Source organism: Dicentrarchus labrax, unplaced genomic scaffold (genome assembly GCF_905237075.1).
Source record: "Dicentrarchus labrax unplaced genomic scaffold, dlabrax2021, whole genome shotgun sequence".
Classification (NCBI taxonomy): Eukaryota; Metazoa; Chordata; class Actinopteri; family Moronidae; genus Dicentrarchus; species Dicentrarchus labrax.
The window spans coordinates 5,577,569-5,593,710 of NW_026136722.1; the positions used below are offsets into that span (position 1 = coordinate 5,577,569).

At 38.6% G+C, this 16,142-nt stretch overlaps 1 protein-coding gene and 1 gene segment (V, D, J or C); both read left to right on the forward strand.

Moving 5' to 3' along the window:
- Positions 1–364: 364 nt before the first annotated feature.
- The window catches only part of LOC127356824 (uncharacterized), a 134,946-nt gene continuing 119,168 nt past the window's right edge, over positions 365–16,142 (forward strand). Inside the window, 2 exon segments of the mRNA XM_051388846.1 lie at positions 365–429; positions 520–824. Of these exon segments, the coding sequence (XP_051244806.1) occupies positions 381–429; positions 520–824 (354 nt within the window). The 5' untranslated portion in view covers positions 365–380.
- Positions 10,924–11,628, forward strand: LOC127356823 (Ig heavy chain V region 5A-like). The segment is given in 2 exon segments: positions 10,924–11,087; positions 11,177–11,628. Coding segments are annotated over 2 exon segments (348 nt in total).

The following is a 16,142-nucleotide window of genomic DNA, read 5'->3' on the forward strand; positions in this document are numbered from 1 at the left end:
TGTCTTCAACCTTTAATAATCTGACTGCAGACAGTGACAAAGCTTTTACTGGAACTTTTGTTTGAGTTTATATGTCTGAGTGGACAATTTATTTCTATTGACTCTTAATTGTTATTCCTACTGAGGTTTTCATTCCCCTGATATCCTTAAAGTGGTTTGACTTATGAACACTGAGAAGAAGTCAACAGTATAACATAATTAACGTTTGTTAAGGTGTCATATTTCTGTCAAAATGTAATTAAAATTACTCAGTAACTCAGATCTGAGTCAAATCCAGTTCCACACTGTGAGGAGGAGTCAATGCAAAACTCAGATGTCTTCCACCTCTACTTATCTGACTGCAGAGAGGATGACAGAGAACAGTGGACACACAGTTTAACATGATGGACTATAGGACAGGACTGCTGCTATTAACTATCTGCTGGGCAGGTGAACATCTTCACTGATCTTTAGTTGACATATTTTCATTTTGTGCTGCCAATGTAACACATGACATGAACAGCTTTCTTTGTTTAACAGGTGTTGATGGTCAGACTCTGACAGAATCTGAACCAGTGGTTAAAAGGCCTGGAGAATCTCACAGATTGACCTGTACAGCCTCTGGATTCACATTCAGTGACTACCATATGGCCTGGATCAGACAGGCTCCTGGAAAAGGACTGGAGTGGATTGCCTGGGTAGAAAATGATAATGACGGGAAACGCTACTCTCAGTCAGTTCAAGGCCGGTTTACCATCTCCAAAGACAACAGCAGACAGCAGGTGTATCTGCAGATGAACAGTCTGAAGACTGAAGATTCTGCTGTTTATTATTGTGCTCGAGAGCTGCACAGTGACTGAATTTGGTTGAGCAGCTGTACAAAATCCTACAGTACTCATCTTTCAGGCTGGTAGAGTCTGTGCATTAAGTATTCATAGTATTTGTATTATATATTCATTTTATGTTGAATTTGACATGATGACGATGATTTTTTAATACATAGTTTTTATATGCTACATTACATTTTATTTATATGTATTTTAGTGAATAAATTAATAATTGTCTCTGAATTAAAGTCCAGAAAACTGTTCCTCATATTTTATTACGAAATATTAAAAACACAATAAAATGCACTTGTTGATAAAAGGGCCAAAGACAGCACAATCTGGTTGCAGCAATTAAATTATTGCAAATACTAAACATTTATATAAATTAAGACACTGCAAGTTATGTGGATATAAACTCCATGATAATATGAGAGTGAAAAATATAATAACTAAAATAAAAATGAGTTTCTGGTATAAAACCACTGGACGACAGTCAGTGTCAAGTTTCTCTCTCTTCTGTTTCCAAAAGGAGACCCTGCACTGTCTGAACTGATTAATGTCCTCAGATTAAAAAATTATAAAACACACCACACAATGCTACATTTACTGACTTATGACTGGATTTAAATCCACAATTCATGATCAATTGACAGTTTGATACAATAAAACAAGAAATACACTGTAGTTATTTAGGGATGAAAGGTAGCTACATATCTCCATGATCACAAATAAACTTGTGCCTGTCATATGTTACAAATTGTTTAGTTTTTGTTACATTTTTATTTTATTTGGAAATAATAATATTATAGCAAACCAAGAACAAAAAATCCAAATAAACCACACTGCATGCTATTTGATTCAGACTTATTTCTGACACAGTCACACACAGACAAAGGACAAATGTTGTGATAATGACAAAAATGAACTACAGTAGTTTTCATCTAATCTAAAGACTATTATTGTGTATTTTGTCACACAGGTTTCAGTTCCTGAGCAGCTGTTTTCCTCTCAGGGCCCCAATTTTCTCTGTATGTCTTCAAATATCTGCAAACACTAAAACCATTAAAAGTCTTTATGCAAACCAGCATCACATTGCAGTTTTCATACAATTTACATGATCCTGGCTGCTGTCAGTGTATTTCTGTTTGCAGTAAATACAGTAAGTAACTACAGTAAGTGAATAAGTTAATGAATAAAGAAATGCTGCAATTACAAAAAAGCTGTGCTCAAGTTAATCATGAATCTTCTGTCAGACGCTCGTCTGCTGATAACATTAAGCAGAATTTGTATTTGGGTAGTAAAACCAGCATTTTTAAAATATCCAAGCACCCTGTATCATAGCTACATGTGTGACGTTTTTTAACAAATCAATACGTTTGGAAATCGGTCCAAAATTCAGCGACTAATTCTACTTTGAGATTGAGGAGTTCTCTCTTTCCTTCGTAGGTTGATGCACCGCTGCCTCTGCTAGCCCTGTTCCAAGATGGCCGCCCTGTAGGCACGTCGCTCCACAGTCGATGCAGCGTCTATGTATATATGTCTATGGTTGCAACAACTAGTGTAGAAAAGGCCCCAAAGTTGGGACATATTATGTTTAGTGTGTGATTTCATAGATGTAGTGTTGGTCAGCTCATATAAGAGCGCCCCCCTTTGGTTATATAGCGTAACTGACGGTACTTGGTCAGAGAGGTGTGTGCTCCGGTGAGACGGCAGAGTGAGCGATTCACGGTTCAATTAACAATTAACGCCACGGCAAGTGGTCTGTGCGTGGATGGAAAGTGAGTATGTCCGGATATATTGTTGATGTACTGTGTTTACGTTGCTGCAGCTATAGTTTATTTTGTTGTTCTGATGTGTAGCTGTCAGACTTGCCATGTGGTCACTGTTTAAGCTAGTTGTAGCATTTAGCTCACCTGCCTCTGATCAAGTGTACGTCACGTCACATGTTACGTTATTGTTATCGCTCCGACTCGCTAGTGTAATGCTTACAGTGAGTGTTACTTAAATATTACCATGTTTATATGTGTGTTAATATGCTAGTAAGTCAGGTGAAGAGTGTTTCAGGACTGTTATTTTGGGGATGTAGTAATTTCAGTACTCCTTTAGTATGTTTATTAGTGATTTAGAGCTTTATTCTTATTCATTTGTGTATATTTGTTATTGTTCCTTTGCTATAGAAAAACCGCATGACCTCATTGCCAGCAAGAGGATATTAAACCACCTGCACTATCCATCACCTTCTTCTTCATTGTGAACCTCTGAGCATTACTTAGCCTTAAGTTGGTGTTCTGGCCGGTGTGTCGGTTTAACTGGTGGTTGAATTAACTGGTGATATTCCCGAGCATTGATGCAGATCTGTACACTAGAAATACTGACTGAATTGACTTCTTTTCATAATTTTAACCAACCAGAATGAAATCCTTAACATTGTAAACACTCCAGTTCTGATGTCTAATAAGATTAACGGAGTTACCTGGAGTTTGAATCAATTTTATTTGCGACGGCGATCTCCGGACGCTTGAAGAGAATGACACAGTAGGTGACTGTGTCGATGCCTGTTCCAAACACTGCAAATGTCAATAAATAATTAAAAAAATGTTCTTTCTGTCGTTTTACGAATCCTTATTAATCTGATGTCAAGTCTATTTGAGAAGAGTTTATACTGTCACACAGTGTGTAAGGAAACATACAGTCTGCAGTATATGTTTAACGCAGTGTGGAGTCAGCTGTGGCAAAGCGTGGTACGCCCAGATCAACTGGTGATAGCCTACAACATTTTACCATCGATCATGTCGCGTCTACACTTTTATCTCACCAATCACAATGATATTATACACATAACAGCACACTCTTTCATCCAAATTAGACAACTGTCAAATCTCATTTTGCAATAGGAAGAGAAATTGGATAATGTTAAAACTTTAATCAGTAGTGGGTCTACGATATACAAATCCGATTCACATGGGATTTTGAATAAATGGGACAGAGATTATAAGATGTGATAGAATTGTGGTATTATACATTGAAACAGTCAGTATATGTTTAATACCATCTTCAAGTAGAGTTGTGACAAACCATTATGAGCAGATTAACTTGTGATGCAATCTGTCTACCATTGATCACGTTTCATAATAAGGTTTACAGACTTTATCTTTTATTTATATTCTATACATGTCAGCAAAGTCTTTCAACCAAATTAGATATTGTTACCTATTTTGCAATAGGGGCAGAAGTTGGATGCCCAGCTGTACAAACTAAGATCAGAACAGAATCGTCTAGGTTTGGTTAACTACGCACAGGTGCATGTATGGGGGTTGGGGTGGTAGTCTGTATGAGTTTCATTCACATGTCAATTCTTTTTAGGTTTTTAAGTAAATTTGGACAGGGATCATCAAGCGATAATCTTGTCACAGTCACATTTGTAAATGCTGCACAATAGTAAAACCTGAAAGCATGTCAAATGTGATTAAATTGTGTCATTATATATGGTAACCATAAACCTTTACAACATATTTTAGAAATAATGTCTGTAATTTGGAATTGGAATTTCCCCATTGTGGGACAAATAAAGGAATATCTTATATCTTATCTTATCTTAATTTCTAACTTGCATTTAGACCCACCAAAATCAAATCATTAACATAAGGTACATGTCATGCCAATAAATCCTTTTACAAAATGTTTTTGTTGTCTTCATACATTGATATTATACTGACGTCAAAATCTTTTCAGAACAGTTTATACTTTCATAAAGACTGTAAATATGTAAACCCATCTTGAAGTTAGCTGTGGCAAAGCATGATATGACCAGATTAACTTGTGATACAACAGCTGTTTTCATTGATCTTATTTCCTTTTAAAGTCTACAGACTTTTATTTCACTAATCACAATGATATTCTGTACATGTCAGCAAACTCTTACTTACAAATCATTTCTTTCCTTCAGTCACAAATTGGTCAATTTAGCTGCTATGTAAGACTTGCATTGTATATTGAACTTGAGTTTGTCCACCATGATCACATGTGGGTACATTTGTTTTCTACACCAGAGCTGGTATGTTGCTTAAGTAGCCTAAGGATTTGATTTTGGTGGGTTTAAATTATTGACAATAACGCTATTGCTCAAACGATAACTCCGTTTAATCAGATTTACATGCATTTAGGTCTTATTGTGCAGTATTTACCAATTTTATAATTATGACTTTATTTTCAAATCCAGAGTTGTGACGTGCAGCACATGTAGACTAAACTGAATTTTGTAGACTATTGGGATGAGTGAGCGAAACGTCTAGATTTTAATATTAAACTCGATGGACGGTAAATACAGATAGTGTAGCATGAATGTGCACTCTGCCACAGCTGACAAAGTTCTCCACACTGCTTGGAGCGTAAACTCGGACTGATTAATTTATAGGCTGGATATAATTGCACACATTAAAAACAACTATGACACTAGACCGGTAACATGAGGATTTTGGATGTTTTATTGACGTTATCAGTGTTATGTCACATACATTGCCATTCCCTATAGTCCTCACTTTATACTCTTACAGATTTGAGAACCTGCTGGTTCCTGAGGAATACATAAATATTCATTATAGAGACGTTTTTTGTGAAGGTTTTTTTTTTTTCACAAGAGAAACTACGAGCATTGAGCTCATCATCTCAACCAGTCTCACTCAGGATAATATCACAGGTTAATCCAAACTCGAGCTACTCCGTTAATGTGGTTTTACAATAGTGTGAGCTTGTGGTTGCCTTTATAAACAATTACATTTTGGTGTGTTTAAATTATTTAAAATAGTTAGTGTTTCTAAGATGTATTGTAAAGCCATTGTATGATTACAATATACGATATCCAAAGAAGTCTTTCTTCGATGTAACGTTATACTCGGGAAGGACTCTGAAACAGCGGTAGCGATCAGCAGTTAATGTCACCATGACAGTGAATAATAGTTCCGTAGTGAGGAGCAGACACCAACATTATTGTTCCAGTAAAGAGTTTCTATTGCAGAGTTTTAAAAGTCACCAACAAATGAATGTCATAGAAGTAGTCAGAATCTTTATTTCCTGGTTGGGCAATAAGGGGTCCTAAAAAGCCTCAGTATCACCAGTTAACTCAACTCCAGTTAAACCGACACACCGGCACCCCGGTGTGAACTCAGTGATAGCCCCTGAACTAACGCCATATACAGTAACATCCCAGTGTCTTCACTACAACTAGTAACGTTAGAAAAACAACAACACCACACGGCATCTAGCTAGATCGGAAACAAAACAACAGGCACGCCGCACACTTGTTTAAGAGTAGTAGACGTTACGTTTTGAGTGGATGGCGAGCGAGAGACGCCGAAATGGATGGATTCCTTGTTGTCTGAAAATGTCAACAGGCTTGTCTGTTTGAGTAACTGGCTCAAAGCAAAGAAGTAGTAGGCTTACCTTTTATTGGTAACCGTTACTGTTCATTCTTTCTGAAATAAGAGGCTGGGTTGAGCCTCTGGTGAATAAAGAGCAGTAGCCTGACTGCTATGTTCAAAGCAAACTTGACAAAAGTATTAAGCCATGGTTTAACTGCACTATAGGCCTAGTCCTAGTTTACCTTACATGTGCACTTTGTAATTTTATTTTGTATCGCCCTGTTTTGATCCCTTAGAAAGGGCTGTTGAAGGGGCTATTTGTGGGACAAAGTATTTTTTTCACCCTTCTATTGATGGACAGTGTTACATTGTGTGAGAGATTATTTGCTCCAAGTGAGAATGTTAGTGTGAAATTGAACACAACAGTATATGCCAATGTTGTTTTCAATAAAAACAACATTTGCACAAATTCAATTAAACTGACTTCTAAAAATTGATTCCAGTTTTTCCAAGATCTTCACTGATCTTTTTTAATATAAATAGTTCTGTACAAACTATAGTCATGTGATTTTTTCTTACAGATATTGATGGTCAGACTCTGACAGAATCTGAACCAGTGGTTAAAAGGCCTGGAGAATCTCACAGATTGACCTGTACAACCTCTGGATTCACATTCAGCAGCTACTGGATGCACTGGATCAGACAGGCTCCTGGAAAAGGACTGGAGTGGATTGCTTTGATCTATACTGACAGTAGTAACAAATTCTACTCTCAGTCAGTTCAAGGCGAGTTTACCATCTCCAGAGACAACAGCAGACAGCAGCTGTATCTGCAGATGAACAGCCTGAAAACTGAAGATTCTGCTGTTTATTATTGTGCTCGACACTCACAGTGACTGGAGTTGGTTGAGTAGCTGTACAAAATCCTACAGTACTCATCTTTACTTTACTTTAGAAAAGATTTGTATTTTTATTTTGCTTTTATTTCTTTAAGAAAACATAACAATCTGTGAGGAAGATCATAACAACAATAACAATTAAGCACCTAAATAAATAAAATGTCTTCCTTTAATGATCACTTCTTCAAAAACAGCCACTGACAGCCAAACAGTCTGCTGAAATCACTGTCCAGGTCTGAATAAAAGAAAGACATGTAGCTACACATTAATGTTTATATCATTTGGCATCTAAAGTAGCTAACAGTATGAGAGTGAAAAATAATGTCACAGTTCCAGTTATAAAGACACTAGAGGGCAGTCAGTGTCTACTTTCTCTCTCCTCTGTTACTAAAAGGAGACTCTCAGATCTGCTGTTCTCATTGATCTTAACTGACTGACACTTGAACTCTGGACTGAACTAAAGCACAAAACAAGAAAATGTTTCCATCGCATTCTGTAGATTCATTAAAACCATTTCTGAGAGACGGCAAGAAAGTGGAGGAAACAAAATGTATTTACTTTAGTACATGCAGTGTTTATGTAAATAAATACTTCATTTAAACATATGTTATATCTTACGGAAGCCCTAAAGGGCCATGCATTCATACATTTTATTTCCTCCGTTTTAATAATAATAATAATAATACATTAAATTATTAGAGGCGCCTCTCTGGGCACTCGAGGACACCGTACAACACAAAAAAAAAAAAAAAAAAAAGCAAGAAATAAGAAACAGATAAAGAAAAGACAATGTAGATGGTTAAGTGGGGTATGCAGTTCTGAATAGGTGAGTTTTTAATCTTGATTTGAAGAGTGTGAGAGAGTCCAGGTTCCTGAGGTCCGGTGGGAGTGAGTTCCAGAGTTGGGGGGGCAGAGCGGCTGAAAGCCCTGCTCCCCATGGTGACGAGGCGGGCGGGAGGGACAGAGAGGTGGACAGAGGAGGCAGATCTGAGGGAACGGGAAGGGTTGGCGATGTGGAGGAGTTCGGACAGATAAGGAGGGGAGAGGTTGTGGATGGCCTTGAACGTGAATAGGAGGATTTTGAAGTCAATGCGGAGTTTTACCGGGAGCCAGTGGAGTTGCTGTAGAACAGGGGTGATGTGGTGGATGGAGGGGGTTCTGGTGATAATTCGAGCTGCAGAGTTCTGAACCAGTTGAAGTTTATGGAGGTATTTGTGAGGTAGACCGAAGAGAAGGGAGTTGCAGTAGTCGATGCGGGAGGTGACAAGGCTGTGTACAAGGATGGCAGTGGAGTGGGGAGAAAGGGGAGGGGCGGAGTCGATTAATATTGCGTAGGTGGAAATATGCAGACCGGGTGATGTTATTGATATGGGATTGGAAAGATAATGTGCTGTCGAGGATGACACCCAGACTCTTAACCTGGGGGGAAGGGGAGACAGAGGAGTGGTCGATGGTGAGGGAAAAACTGTCAGCTTTTGAGAGGGTTGATTTAGTGCCAATAAAAAGAAATTCGGTTTTATCACTGTTGAGTTTGAGGAAGTTGGAGGAGAACCAGGATTTGAGCTCGGTGAAGCAGTCGGTGAGGGAGGAAGGTGGGAGAGTGGAATTTGGTTTGCTGGAGAGGTAGAGCTGGGTGTCATCCGCGTAGCAATGAAAGTGTTAACTTGTGATAACAAGTTAATTTTCTCGAGATCTCGAGATAATGAAACTTTGTTTTCCCGAGATAACAATACAATTAATTTGAGATCTCGAGATAATGACTGTGACATAATAACTGCGGTCAAGCCAGCCGTTACTCCGATCTCCTTGGTCAAATCAGCCGCACTTAAATTTCGAGTGTACAAGTATTCTCAGCATTATCATGAAAATATGTTACATTAAAGTGTTTCATGCACCCACGATGAATAAAAAACATACTTAATATCAAGCATTTCTACTGCACCAATGTGGAGAAATTCAATAATAAAAGTCCATATTTGTATCTCCAAGTGGCATATTTTCTTATATTTGAGGTACAGTTAAAGCAGGTACAAATATGGAATTTTATTGTTGAATTTCTCCAAATTGGTGCAGCAAAAATGCTTGATATTAAGTATACTTGTAGTCTTATATGTGTAGAAGTCAAATATACCATCCATAGCCAGGAATTTTTGAGCAAAGTTTTTTTACAGTAGCTCAAATATGGTCAAATGTTGAATCTGGAGGTATAAATATGGGACTTTTATTGTTGAATTTTTCCAAATTGGTGCAGTAAAACTGCTTGATATTAAGTATGTTTTTTATTCATCATGGGCGCAAGATCTGGTGTTCTCATTGATCTTAACTGACTGACACTTGAACTCTGGACTGAACTAAAGCGTAATACTCCTGCTGCTCATGTAAACTGGATATTGTGAGAGTTGATACTTTTCTATCCTAAACAAAATTCAATTCAATTCAATTCAATTCAATTTAATTTATTGTCCTCCAAGGGGGAAATTCATGTCCACATCACTGCACCTGCAGGCAACACCATACACTCAACAAAGAAACACGCTATCCACAATTAACAAATCTACAGAACAAAACAAAACAAACAATCAAATAAATAATACATGACAGGTTACACACTCAGTGCGCCCCTTTGTTTAAAGCAGCAATAGCTGCAGGGATCAGGCTTTTCCCATAGCGAGCTTTCTTGCACCTCAATGTTCGGTACCTCCGTCCAGAAGGCAGTGGGGTGAGATATTGATTGAGTGGGTGTGTAATGTCCAGTTCTATTGTGGTTGCAATGTGTGAGATGGCCCTGTTGTTTAGTTCTGTGAGATTGGGTGTGGGGAGTCCAATTATCTTGGCCACTGTGTTGGTGATATGTATGAATTTGGTCCGGTTGGTGACAGTTAGCATATTGTAAAAACAGGAGGAGCAGTATATGAGGATGGGCTGGATGATACTTTGATACAGTAGTAGCAGAAGATGGGGGAAATAAAGCAGAGTCACAGTGTGTGCTGTCGCAGCAGAGCGTGCGCCATTTTACACCCAATCAGATGGAAAGTCAAAGTCCTGTGTTAACTTGATTATAAGGCAGATCTCAAGATGAGCAGCAGGAAGCCTGAAGGGGCTGCTGTGTGTTCTTGTGCTTATGAGACTGACTGAAGATGGATGGACAACTAATCCTGCAGTAACAAACATTTTCTGGGATTTTTAAGCAAACACTCTGTCTTTTCTCATCCTCAGTGGGCTGATAGACCCTGCACTGTCTCACATGATTAATGTCCTCAGGTCCAGTAATTTCTATGCAAACCAGCAGCATCACACTGAAGTTTACATACAATTTACATGATCCTTGCTGTCACTATATTTCTGCTTGCAGCGGATACAATATGTGAGTGAATAAACGCATAAACTAATGGTGCAGTAAAACACTGCAATCAATTGAAAACATGATAAACACACTGTCAACATGGCACAGAAAGCAATATTCCGATTGCTCCTTTGGTTTCAATGGATGCACATCATCATTGTTATTGCAGTGCTGGTTGTAATGAATATCATTATCCATCATTCATGTTAATACATAGAGAATAATTATCCTGGTCATTGTTTGAAATTATAAAAAAAATGTACATAATGTTTTAATACCAAATTGTTGTCAAAATAAATATTTAGACGGCAATAGTTTATAGGAAAGAAAAAAAAGCAAAGGTTACAGTTTTTTATTATTGAACTGTAACTGTAAATGTAAAGTTTCACTTTCAAAATGTTACAGTTGAGTGTGTAATAAAGTTAAAATATCATATGTAAAGCAGAGGTGATTTCAGACATGTTTTCACTCTGCAGATATAAAAACAGTCAAAAGACTCTTCTATTGGCTCCTGTTAGACCAACATTGAGGCTTCATATGTTTGATTCTATGCAAACTCAGTGACCTTCCTTGTTACTCAGCTATAAAAACTTCCCATCAGGCTGTCAGTGGAGTTCACAGCACGTCAGTTTCAACATAAACTATGTTCTCTGTAGCTCTGCTGCTGCTGTTGGCAGCTGGATGTGAGTCTCTCTGGATTTGTCAAAGTCAACAGTTCTTCTTTTGCAGTATAACTTGATCATTTGTTACAAAACATTTTCTTTTTTAACAGGTGTGAAGTGTGAACAGTTGACACAGCCAGCCTCTGTGACTGTGCAGCCAGGTCAACGTCTGACCATCACCTGTCAGGTCTCTTATTCTCTGGGCAGCGCTCCCACAGCTTGGATCAGACAACCTGCAGGAAAAGGACTGGAGTGGATTGGAAGGGCAGGTGATGGATGGAACACATACTACAAAGATTCACTGAAGAACAAGTTTGGTATCTCCATAGACTCTTCTAGCAAAACAGTGACTCTAAACGGACAGAATGTGCAGCCTGAAGACTCTGCTGTGTATTACTGTGCCAGAGAGACACAATAACACAAACCATCAGTAGACCTGAACAAAAACCCCTCAGTGCCTGAACACTTGTAACATGAAGCCACCAGAGGAGGAGCCCTCAGACCACTAATGATTTCAACACCAGTTCACTTTTACAGTGAAGAGAGAAACAGTCTGAGGCACACAGAGCAGAGGCAAAACTAAACACCACACTATACTCGTAACACCCCCACCCAAGTGCAAACTGTTTGTTAAAGGGGATTAACAAAAACAGTATATTAAAAAAAATGAATGAGCAGCATAGTCTTCCTGATTGAACTTATGCTCAGCTTCATACCAATCACTGGATGGCACACACATCTTGCAGCAGCACAGCACCAGCTCCTGAAGCACTAGCATCAACAACTAGTTTGAAAGCAAGAGAGAAGTTAGGCACAGTGAGGGCAGGTGCACTGCAGAGAAGAGAGAAGAGACTTTGCTGCATCAAAGGCATATTGACAGTCATTACTCCACACCACAGGAACACTAGGGCTACACAAATTGGTAAGAGGAGCAACCACTACAGAGAGGTTTTTGCAGAAACACCGGTAATAACCAGCCATGCGTAGGAAACGCTGTAGTCCACACCTAGATGTGGAAATCGGACAGGACAGCACGGCCGAGACTTTGGCATCTACGGGGTGGACCTGCCCATCAACCCAGTATATAATGGTGGCTTTACCAAATTCTTACTTGGTTATACTATACTCGTAACAGTATCCTGTCAGGGTTCTGAGGGGAACCCAGAAGCAGACCGGACAAGAGGTTGAGTTTAAACGGTTTATTAGACAACGAGTGAATAGTGAAAAAAAGGGGAAGCTGGCAGGCGAGAGTGGGAGTCCAGAGGTGGGGGTGATCCAGAGAGTGGCTGGCTGGTAGACCTGGAGTGTGGGGATCCAGTGGCTGGCTTACAGGAGGCGTGGGCTGAGTGGAAAGGGTTCCACAGCTGAGTCCCAGTAATGATTCCTGAGGCAGAGAGACACGGTTAGTTGCAGACAAAAACAGACAGCAAGAGAACGGCTCAGGCAGGCAGAAGCAGACAGGCAACAAACAGTAGCAACAATAAATAACTGGCTGGAAAGCAGTAGCACACTCAATACTTCACAACAATCCAGCATTGACTGGATGTGTGGCTGCTCCCTAAGTACTGCTGAAGACTGATGAGGAGCAGGTGTGGTGATGACCTCAGCCAGGTGTGTGAGCAGCCAGAGATAGACCCCCCCGAGCACTGCTAGAAGAGTGACACAAACACCACAAGACAACACAAGACAACACAAAACACCCAAACAGTCATCACGGCCAGGGATTCGTGACATATCCATTAAGATTCTGATTACATTTCAGGTCTTTTCCAATAAAACTTGCAAATTGTTGAATACTTCTACTGTTTATAAATGAAATATAACATAATATAATATTATTCTAAAGTTATTCATTATGAAGTCGAGATATTGTGTCATGATAATAATTCCAATGTAACTATGGCTGTTTTGAAAATGTGTATGCTGTTTTATTAACAGCTGATGACCAAGTCCAATCTACATCACTCCTCCCTGTGAGGAGGAGTCAATGCAAAACTCAGATGTCTTCCACCTCTACTTATCTGACTGCAGAGAGAATGACAGACAACAGTGGACACACAGTTTAACATGATGGCCATTGTTTTGGGACCAGATTCTCACCAGTAAAGATGTTTTCTATTTTCATTCTGGGTTCTGAGTGCCATTAGACCAACAGCATGTGCTTACACTTAACCTAATGAGACTTAACAATGGTGTTCTTCATTAATCTTGCTTACCTCACTCCAGGACCTCATAGTCTCTGACTAACTACACAAAATTTAAGCCACGTTCATGAAAACTACATAAATGTTCCAGTTTAATTATAAATTAAGGCCTACTCCGTGCTTAATCTAAGCCCTGTCTGTGAAACTGGCCCTGAGACTATAATCTCAGGAAATGAACATTTTGGGCCCACAGTCGAGCAATCTTGACATTTGCACATTTTAAAGAACATTTTTGTATTATTAGAATAAATGTGGTTTTCAGTTTAGTGGATCAATGCAAAACTAGGACAGGACTACTGCTGTTAACTATCTGCTGGGCAGGTGAACATCTTCAATTATTTTGACTTGATATATTTTCATTTTTACTACCAATGTAACATATGACATGCATATCTTTCTTGGTTTGACAGGTGTTGATGGTCAGACTCTGACAGAATCTGAACCAGTGGTTAAAAGGCCTGGAGAATCTCACAGATTGACCTGTACAACCTCTGGATTCACATTCAGCAGCTACCGTATGGCCTGGATCAGACAGGCTTCTGGAAAAGGACTGGAGTGGATTGCATATATAGGCACAGCTAGTACTCCGATCTATTACTCCCAGTCAGTCCAGGGTAGATTCACCATCTCCAGAGGCAACAGCAGACAGCAGGTGTATCTGCAGATGAACAGTCTGAAGACTGAAGATTCTGCTATTTATTATTGTGCTCGAGTTGTGCTCTACATTATGTTCAAATGGAAAATAGTTGCAGTCCCTCCTTTAGAACTGTAGAGGGCAGTCAAGGACCAACTGTGTTCTTAATGCTGAGCACAGTAATGTTAATGTTAATAATAATATGGAACATAAATGTTTAATAATGTTATATGTTATAAAGTTTTTTTTCTGTCAGAACATATGCAATTTAGGTAAAATGGCTATTCCAACTTTTTCATGTGTTATATGTGTGAATGTGTGTGTCTCTAAACATGTTTCAGCCTTGTTCAGTGTGCGCTAAGAAAAACTGAGACCATGAAGAATACAAGTGGTTTGGAAGATGGATACTATCCAAATCATATGTTGCTTATACTGTCTGTATGTTACATACTGCATGCTCAGAATCTGGCACCAAATATTAGTCGTTTCCATTTATGGTCTGTGTCTTGTCCAACCAGCCTTGAAACCTCAATTAAAAACACATAAGACGCAAACATTGGGCAAACACTCCTCTAATGAATATCTTTATACAACCAACAAAAAGTATTCCCTCAGTAAGTAGATCAGATCCCTTCAGTCAATAAATATCACTGTTATACTTTTTATTTTTTCAACACCATGAGGAGGAGTCAATGCAAATTTGGATCTCTTCCATCTTTATTATTTAGCTCACTGCAAACTGGAGACACAGCAACCCATCATCCAGACACACAACACATTTTCACTATGACTTTAACAGCATGTATACTGTTTCTGATGGTATCACTGATTTCTGGTGAATACACAATTCTGCCCTCTTCTTTGTCTGTGTCAAGGTTTCTGTTTGGCTGTGTTCTGATCAAACTGCTGTTCTCCCCAGGTGTTTGCAGTCAGACTCTGACCGAGTCTGAACCAGTGGTGAAGAGGCCGGGAGAATCCCACAAACTGACCTGTACATATGCAGGAATATCAGATGACGATGCTGATATAGGCTGGATCAGACAAGCTGAAGGAAAAGGACTGGAGTGGGTTGCCTACATTTCTGCTCCGAGTGGAAGCACTAAAGCTTATTCCACATCAGTCCAGAATCGCTTCACCATCTCCAGAGACAACAACGTGGACCAGGTGTATCTGCAGATGAACAGCCTGACAACTGAAGACTCTGCTGTTTATTATTGTGCTCGACAGCCACAGTGACACAGGGAAGCCACAGAGCCGTACAGAAACCACTACAGACAGTCACTGATAGAAAATAAAACCACTTTGTTCAAGTTGTTTTTAAAATAACCCCGAATTCAGAGTCCTTGATCAATCTCCACACTGTGCTGCTCTCTCATCAGGATGATCATCTCTTCTAGTGAGGCTGAGCAGAAATGTATCTGTAAGAACAATAACATTATCTTAGCCTTTCTTGACTCAATGTAGACTGATGGCTTCCAAATGGACCAAATTTAAAGGAGCTCTAAATTAAACATTCATCATTGCTGTGATGTTTCAATTTGTATTTATCAGCGTGATAACAACATTAATTAATTAATGTCATTAATTATATCACATTTGTCATTGTTTCTTTAAATCTGTTTTTCCTTGAGAAGTTTAAAATGTTTTCCTAAATATCGTATACTTATACTTACAATTACTGTTGTTGATTAAACAATAGCTTTTTTTAAATTAAAATATCAGATTTTGAAGACAGCTAAATCCTACATTCAAATCAATTTAATCGGTTGGTGTTGCATTAAAAAATAGAAAATAAAAATGAAAAGAAATAACCTAAAAACACTGATAAACTGGTTGAAAAACAAAGTTACACTCACACAATATTTCTATTTGGAATATGAGATTGTGTTTATAATTTTTAATGAGCAGATAAATGTTAGTTCATTAGTAGTTTAATGTAACAGCACATATGCAAATGTTATCTTAGAGTAAATCTTTCTTTCTTAAAAAGTTTTTTTCGTTCTTTTCTCTCTACCTTTCTTGGTCTCTTGAGACGACAGTGTTTAATTGATTTAAATAAAAGATTATTCAAGATGCAAATAAAGGTTACTTATAAGGAAGTGAAGTGTGTGTGTGTGTGTGTGTGTGTGTCAGTGAGAGGACAGAAGAGCTCACATCAGTTCAGCTTCAACATCAACATGTTCTCTGTAGTTCTGATACTGCTGCTGGCAGCTGGATCCTGTGAGGAGCTTTCAGTGG